We start from the raw sequence: 9435 nt of genomic DNA on the forward strand, positions 1-9435 counted from the left end.
ACCGAAGAGCCATTACATTATGACCACCCTCCATCTATAACAATGGGCTCACCCAGGTTTTCATGGTTTCTCGCCCAGGAACAATGTTTTCATGGGGCACATTAGGGACCCATAATCCTCATAGGCCAATCCCTGACGTCTGTAAGCTACTTGAACATAGTTGCAGATCAGGTTCACCCATTCATGGCAACAGTTTTTCCTGCGGGTGATGGTGTTTACCAACAGGATAATACACCATGTCATAAGAATCGAATCGTCATGAATTGGTTCGAGGAACATTTCAGTGACTTTCAAGTCATGTCTTGGCCCCCAAATTCACCTGACCTTAATCCAATAGAGTATTTGTGGTCTTACTTGGAAAACCAAATTCGTGCTGCCACGCTACCCCCTCGCAATGTGAGGGAATTGCAGGACCAGTTGGTGAGCGCTTGGAAGCAGATACCTCAGATTACCTATCAGCACCTTGTGGAATCAATGCCACGGCGGTGCTAGTAGTTGCGATGGCTAAAGGTAGTCCTACATATTATTTGCAGGGTGGTCATAATGTAGTGGCTCTTCGGTATATACATTAAGTATTAGGACAATTAGGACAAAATTTCTCCTTCTCTAGTTAAACAATGATTGTTTTCTGCAGATATATATGAATTTCATAACCATGCTGCATCCCAGTGCTCTTTGTTTGATTTCTTTTCACTCGATCTTTAAGTCAGACATAGTTTATTACACCAATTATTTTCATTACATTATAATTGTTATAGTTGCTTTTGTTTGAGACAGAATGCCATGATTTTCAGTTTGGTGCTATTAAACACAATATTCAACCCACTCCTGCGTTAACAGCTGCTTATGCTTTTTCCTGAGTTCACCTGATTTATTACAAAAAACAAAAATAGAGAAATTATTTCTCGAATAAATGACCATTTAAATTACCTATGTAAAATGAAATGTTAGGTTTCCAAAATACCATTGAAGGCTTTAAGCGATCCATTTCTGAAAAGAAAAGATTCACATATCAAATTTAACTCGTGATTTTAAGCAACAAGAAAAAACACAAAAACCTTTGATAGAATATGAATATATTGGCAAATGAATATAAATAATTATTGTATAATACAGATATAAAAGGAATATTGAATGTAAATAGATAATGAATATATAACACAATATTATTTAATAATTTAATAATTTATAAAAACCATAAATACATCTAAGTAGTTGTAATTGATCTGTGTTAGAAGAGTAGCAAAAACCACACAAGAGGGTGTCATTGAACAGTGCCTACTGAAACATAATTTTAATATTATAAATATTCAATTGCAATATTAACCGTCATGAAAAATCTAGCTGCAAAAAGCAACCACCAACACATTTTTTGTGTAGTATCATCCACTGCCTTTCTCTTGTATACAATATGTTTTAAAAAAATATCTTTTTTTTGTTACTTACTTAGTTATTTCGTATAATCTTTTTTAGATGACAATATACATTCACAACTAGTAGGATCTTTAGTGTCAAATTAAATATAAATGGAGGTTAAATTTGAGAAAGGAGATAATGATATTACAAGAAGTTTTACTCAGCGAATGAGCACTTTTTAGTTAGAAAATAAATTAAATTAAAAATAAAAGCTGGTTTTCTATGGCAAATATAGTTATATTTATTCATTTATATCCATTTAAATGATAAAATATTTGTGTTACTTTCAATATAAGGAAGAAATATCTTAAACTGATAAACAATCAGACAGCATCAATAATAAATATACAGAATTCCAAAGTATTGGGCCATTCCACTGTTTAATAGCACACATGACTCAAGAAATTAAAAACATTTTGAAAATATGTATTTTGGAAATATCTCATTTTTAAATATCTAAAGATAAGAATTGTATTCATATTAATGATGTAACCAATGCAAAATTATAATTTCTGAAAGTAATATTACACTGCAAAAATTTTTTTGTCTGAACTACCAGAATATGTTACAATTTATAGTACTTCATGTTTTGCACTGTAAAAAATTCCAGATCAAATTATGGTAGAATGTACCAGCACGCAGGGTGCCGCTTAAAAAAACCATTTTTACCGGAACGTGATACGGAACAAAAAGTCTAATATACCGTAATTTTCACAGTAATAGTTACTATAAAATCACTGAATCAATCTAAATAAATCAATATTACGGTATAATATTTTACGGTGAAAATAGATTTTACGGATAATGCATCCAAAGTGTCGATATTATTACCAATTGTAATACCGTATCTTAATACCGTAATTTGATCTGGACGTTTTTACAGTGCATGGAGCATCAATGGCTCGGCAACTTTTGCCTATGAACTTTAGTAATAATTTAAGTAAAATTAACAGTAAAATGTGATTTTAAATTATGTGATGAAATTCGGATATTTTACCTTAGAGCATGGCATAAGAACCATTTATTCAGTTTAATTTATTTTATTAGTTTTGTACTATTTAATAAATAGGGAGTAATAAGAACTATAATTTTCAAAACCAGAATTTTGAGTAAGCCGTTAACTTATGAACTCAAAAAATGGACTGATTTAAATCTCAACGATTGCGAGTAAAAAAAATTATGATTTTGTTTTCAAATTTATTCGACTATACATTATATTTTACAGGAAATCGGTAATTGACAAAAATGTTTCAGTCACCCAGGAATCAAACGGTCCAATACGTTAGATTATTGTGACGACGAATGGAAAAAGTAATTTTTAGAGTAAATTTTTCGATGTAATACTCTAAGAAGGAATGCGTGAAATTATGAATGCAATTTCAAGCTCTTTCATCCTACCTAAGTAATAAACATAATGGTAATAAACACAGTAGCACGCAACATATACAATTATGTTTGCTTATACTCACCTATTTTGAAGAACTCTCCGTTCACTGTGTGCTCATACAAGTACATTTCCTTTTCCTCCAATTCTCCATTTAGACCCGTAGATAATTTAGAAGCCTTATAAAACATTGAAAATTTATAGTCTACTAATATTCTGATTTTATCTGCTGCGTATTTAACCTCTTCTTGATTGTTAGAATCAGTAGTAAAGCACATAGTTACATGAGGAACCTCACAGACTATGGTGGACGATTTAATTGCAGCTAGAATTCCATTTTTGCATAAATTTTGCAATGCAACCCATCTCCGATCCAATTCTCTCAGATCGTTATTAACAAACAATAACCATTTACCTCCTTTCTGATTTAATTCATCATCACTTATGGCAGTTGCAGAGTAAAATAAAGATCTTTTGTCTTCAGCTTTCGAGGGAAGATTATCCTCTAACATTCCTATTAAGAAAAAAAATTTGAAAGTGTCAGCAGTATTGATTTATCGAATGTATATGAATACTCTCTTTGTATACATATTGTCAATTGAAAAGTAGAGAATATATAATAAGTTTTTACATCCACAATCTTTTAGAAATCACAAGCATAAAATATAGTTTTAGTGTATTTCTTAAAATTTAATTTGACTATGTAAAAATATTTTTTTCCTAAAAAACAAAGCAAAAGTTTCATTACTGTTAAAATTTCTATTGGAATATTTTATAGATAAAAAACAGATGGAAAATGTATAGGTTTAAAAAAGTATTATCAAATAACATCAGTAAAAATAATTAACAGATAAATATCTATTTCTATTTTGAATTGATGAGCCTTGAATGTTCTCTTTAAGCGTAATAAAGAAAAAAGTGTTTTAAAGCTGAGGTTAAAACTGCGGATATTTTTTTACGTTGATTAAATTAAAATAAAATAATTAGTAAGTAGTAATTATTGAAAGTAGTACTAAGTAATATAAATGCTTAGCTATTAATAGCGTTCAAAAATTCTTTGTCTTTAAAATCGTAATAAATATGTGACAATTTTAGTAACAATATAGCATTGATTTAATTTTTAAAATAAAGCAATAAATTACAGTACTTGCATTTTAAATCTTCATATTTATATTGAATTTTATTTTAAATCTTTGTCACCCAATAAATACTGTTCGATTAAATGCGTTTTTCTAATAAGAAATAGTTTTAAATGTTTCTTGTCCTTATTCCCTGAGAAGAAAAGTGCGGTCAAAACTATCAGAATGTGGTAAATTTTGTCATGCTTAGAAATACCAAAAAGCTCAATAATTTTTAAAGGCGTGCTTCAGTAATGATTTTGAAAAAATAAATAATAAAATATGGTGTTCTAATATGGGATAAAATTTGGTACATGTGGTAAAATTTGGTTATTTTATTATGATAATTTAAAGAAGGAGATAAAAATATTATTAAGTTAAATTTACTTATCAATTTCGTATTTTTTGCTAAATGTCTGGCAATAAGAGCTATAATTCTGAATACCAGAATTTCTAGAAAACCATTATTATGTGAACAGAAAAATTACCAAATAAATAGTTTAAAGCATATATTTTATTTTTCATTGCCAGAATCATGTTTTTTTTTTTTTTTTTTTTTTTTTTTTTTTTTTTTTTTTTTTTTNTTTTTTTTTTTTTTTGGCCTGCCAAAGATGTCATTACAGTACGTTAAACTTACCAGATTTTCTTTCTCCGTCTTGATAGAAGATTTTATAAATTGAACCGAAAAAATTATTACAACGCCTCAGAATTTTCTTTTCTTTATTTTGTTCATTTTTTTGTCATCTCTCTCTTTTGACATATCGTACTAAGAAGATAAAACTTTATCCACTGTTTCTGGCTTTCCCAATTTATTTTCTATATCAATAACGAGGTGAGTATCGGTATTAAAAAATAATAAGCACCGCCGTTGCTTTAGGTGTTAAACTTACTGTAATATTCCGTTTTGCTGTTCAAAAACTTTCAGATTGAAACTTGAAATCGCATGGACATACAGAGGAATGTAGAAGTTGGATGGTAAAATAAAATAAAAACTAATAACTTATTATTAGTTCTATCATTATTAACTATTAAGTTTATTGTAAAATATTTCATACGGCTTGCTCTACATGCTGCGGAAACATATATGCAGGAATATATAAAGTTAATTTATCTATTTTCTTTCTATTTTTTTTCCATTATTACTACCCCAAAAGTTATTTCATTTTTGTTTTAAGGAGACCAATAAATTTTACGAAAATTTTAATGCTGAAATTTTATTTTGTTAACTTAAAATAATTAAAAAGCATTTTGTGTCAAATAGTTTATTAAATTAAAGATATCAATGCCATATTTTGATAATTTTGTACAAAAATGAAGAAACTTAAGTAGCTAATAGAACTAATAGTTTAACTGCTATCATTTATGGTATGTTGTGTACAAAACAGTGAAACAATTGGGTAGATTTGCGTTAGCTAAAATATTCCTTAAACTGTATATATAAACATTTAAACAAATTTTCGAAAAGGTCAGATAGGGAAACATGAAAAATATTACAGCAACAAAAAGAATACAAAACAAATAAACAGATTAAAATATATTTAAAATATTTGGGCGAAATTCTAATTTAGAAAGCTCTTTTAACCACACAACCTCATGTTGCAATCAGAGTGCACTAAAGATGATGCTATTAATGATTTACTTTTAGAGATGAAAGTTAAATTAGAAATAAAAAGCTATTTCGGAAAACAAAACTAGGATCTCAAACAAATCTCTTCTCATCTTTTAAAGCTAACTGATTGTTATTATATAAAATTAAATGCAAACTTAAACAAAAAATATAAGTGTTTGCATATTTGAAATAGTTTTAACATTCATAATTGGTAAATTAGTTTTTCCACATAATTATATCAGTTGGATTCATTTCTATAGGTTTTAAGTTTTATTCAGAGATGCAGCTTTTCATGACGCCAGCAGAAGAGGCATTTTCGCGAAAAGAAAATGTCGCATGACTAGAAATAGAATCGTATGCGAAAAATTATGTACCTTTGATAACAATTTTGAAGTCAATGGATGTAACCTCTAAGAACGACCAACCTCCATCTACGACCATTTTACTGTGGAACGGAAAGTGGTCGCTACAGACAGGTTTCACTGTGTGTGTATATATNACCCTATATATATATATATATATATATCACAATAAAGATGAAAACAATAAGATGAAAAGAGAGATAATTAAGAAAAATAATAAGTTTTTGCTTTTTTAACTTTCTATAAGAAAATAAAATTAAATTGAAGCCTAACAATTCTGTTTTAAACAAAGCTTTTCAAATAAAACTGAATATGATCTAAATTCCATATTTATTAATACCATTTTTTCTTTGGTCATAATTATATACAATACTCAATGCTTTTTACTAAGAATCAATCATTTTAAAATTAAACTACATTTAATTTTAACTTACAGTAACAGATTATAATTATTAAATAACCATTAAGAATTATTTCATTCTTAAACGAAATCAGTACGAAACAAATACCTACTCGAATTTGTCGAACACAAATATTTCGAAACCGAACACAGAGTAAAAACTGTGTGATTAAAGTCTTGGTTTTTAAAATCAAATGAAATTTGATGATGATGGTAATTACTTTTATTTATTACGAAAGAATTATCTGTAAAAAAATAATCATACAAACAACAATTGTTTTCATCACCATATTATTATCTCTGTCCCTTCTATTTTTGGAAGGAAGATGGGAAGTCCCTTCTATCTTTGGAATCCTTCCAAAGTTTGGAAGGATTTGGAAAATATTGCATGTTAAATTTCAGTTCAAACCTTTATTCTAAATTATCCATTTTTATTTATTAACATTAAAATCTTCTTAGAAAATCGTCATATTCATTTTCATTTTTCAATTCTTTTTTAGTTATATTTCAATTTTCTTCAATTTGATTTTTTTATTGATTTTTATTTTCATTTTGCTCAGAAAAGAAATGAAATTTTTTAAAAAATATTAATTTTTATACCTAACATATTATTTACCGATCGTAAATTTATATGAAGGAAATTACTCATTTGTTATAAAAGATTATAGTTTGAGGAAATCATTTGATCTTTTGAGGTATTGTTAACTGTTTTAAATTGAAGAACAAAACAATTATCATGATACTTGAAGAATTCCAGATACCCCTCTAGTTTTGAAAGATTTAAAAGTTCATAAAAAATAAATAAAGTATGGTTGTTACAATTTTATGTCTGTAGATTTCGCAATTTAATCAAGCCTCTGTAGATTTTATAATTGAAGCATAACTCTAATTTATTCCATGTCCTAAATTTTCTGTATTAGTATGTGAGAAAGTTATTCATGGTATAATTTTTTGCACCATATGCTTTGTTAAAAATTTTATAGAAAATACTTCTGTACAGTGCACAAAGTAAAAAAATAAAAATGGATTGCCATGAATATCTTTTATCGAATAATCATATTTACCTTTTTTCTATAGATTCGGATATTATCATCGCCTACGCACTGTATTTTGGGAAGCATGAATTGGAATCCGTCGACAAAAAATGTAAGTTTATTTAGAGAAAGCACGATTTTGTGTCTTTTTCATAAACTAAAATTTCATCTGATCTAATTGATTGGTATGTAAATTTACCTCTTATACCTTTAAGATTGAGTCCTAAAACGCTAAAGTCAGATCATTAGATCAAATATTATTGAGAGTGATCTGTTTTTATCCTGAACACTGTATGTACATCATTTCAACTTAACTTAACATCATTGTTGAAGCTGATAAATACTTTCAATACAGTTGTAATATCAAGCTATGTTTTCTTAACACTAGAAATGGAAAATATTTAAATATTTTAAAAATATGAAAAAATAATTCTGACTCTTGACAAAGTTATGAATTGCTAATAATTGTCAGGCTAATACAATGCATTGAACTCAAATTTCCGTTTAAAATATTTCTTGCACCATATACACAATAAGGAGGTTTTCAGATTATACTTATGCACTTCATTTCAGATACTTATGTACTTTTTCACCCTAACTTGACAACATTAAATAAATGCAGATTTAAATACCTCCACCAAGTTTGTAATATCTAGTTGTATTTTCGTATAAATCATAGTTAGAATCGAAATATTTTGAGAATATTAGTTATTTAAAAAAATATTTTTTATTCATTGAATATACATTGATATCTGCCTGATCAAAAGCGTCTACAACACATTCAAATGTGGTTAAGAAAAGAGTCAAAATTTTAATAGCGGTAACACCCAAAATTTGATATCATAATTTTTACATTTTTTGATGTTTTTTAAAAAGTATATATTATACAAAACAATAGCCCAAAACGATATTTTTTTTATTTAATTTATTTTGCAAGATATTAGCAATTAAATTTTAAAGCCCTTTTTAATTAAAAAGTATATATCTAAGGATAGAATGATTGGAATTTAAAAAAATGTATCTCATTTTATGCGGAAATAATTGAAGTTTTTGATGAAATAAATATAATAAAACAAATATTTAAAAAATTTAATTTTTATTGCAAAACTAAGTTGTAAAATGAAAAACAAAAATGTTGTTAATGTCGTACAAAGTTCAAACAAAACCCATTTTAAAGTAAATTCTATTCTGAACAAAATGGCTTTTAAAAAAAAAATGGATCGCAATTCCATAAAAAGTTATAGCTTTTTTCGCGAAACGCTGCACCGCGGCGCACTCTGCCATTCCACTCCGCTGATCGCTCAATCGCGCTGTATCAGTTAATTTGGAGGAAATTTAAAACCCTCAACTAAAGTTTCACAAAATAACAAACATTATGTCAAATATTAAATATATAATTTATAACTTTAGGTGTATAATATTATGAATAATTAGTTATTTATAATTTATTTACATAATTTTTTGAGTTCAAACTTGGAACTAGAAGAATAGATTCNCTTTGTAACTCGGTAAGATCGATATCACATAAATTTAATTTGGCAAGCCTTAAAATTTCAAAAATGAAAGCCATGTGTAACTGCTTTTTGAGTTTATAAATAATCAAACTATGTCAAACTATTGAGTTGATCAAACTATAAGATAAGTACATTTAATAAAATACTAATACTTTTACTCACGGAAGAAAAATAAAATTTATAAGAAAATTCTTGTTTATTCACAAGGACAGTATGGTATGTCAAACTTCATATTAATAGCTTAGCACTAATTTAATGAGATATAATTAATTTCCTTATACCACTTAATGAGCAACACAATATGAAAAACTTTGATCAACAAATCGAAAATTATTATTACTATTATTATTATTTTCATTTTGTCATCTGAAGATATCATATTTAAACTTAATATTTTTTTTCCATTTAAAAAGTGAATACATTTCATTTTAAGTGAATTTAAAACCTTCGTCCTGAAATCCAGGACTAAATTAATATCCCCAAAATCTGAGTGAACAATACCTTCTGTAAAGTTTTGTGAAAGTATTGTCTGAAAACAATGATAAGGATAAAATTTTAAGCAATACCTTCACAAAAAAATGGGACAAGGGATAATTCT

General features: G+C 27.2%; 1 protein-coding gene across 1 annotated transcript in view; it reads right to left on the reverse strand.

Moving 5' to 3' along the window:
• LOC107454005 (uncharacterized) overlaps positions 1-6514 on the reverse strand; it is a 10117-nt gene extending 3603 nt beyond the window's left edge. Inside the window, exons 1-3 of the mRNA XM_016071044.3 lie at positions 6403-6514; positions 2886-3314; positions 931-990 (exon numbers count right to left, since the gene is read on the reverse strand). Coding sequence (XP_015926530.3) covers positions 931-990; positions 2886-3312 — 487 coding nt within the window. The 5' untranslated portion in view covers positions 3313-3314; positions 6403-6514. The remainder of the gene's footprint in view (positions 1-930; positions 991-2885; positions 3315-6402) is intronic.
• Positions 6515-9435: the final 2921 nt, after the last annotated feature.

The sequence above is a fragment of the Parasteatoda tepidariorum genome, chromosome 3 (genome assembly GCF_043381705.1).
Source record: "Parasteatoda tepidariorum isolate YZ-2023 chromosome 3, CAS_Ptep_4.0, whole genome shotgun sequence".
Classification (NCBI taxonomy): Eukaryota; Metazoa; Arthropoda; class Arachnida; order Araneae; family Theridiidae; genus Parasteatoda; species Parasteatoda tepidariorum.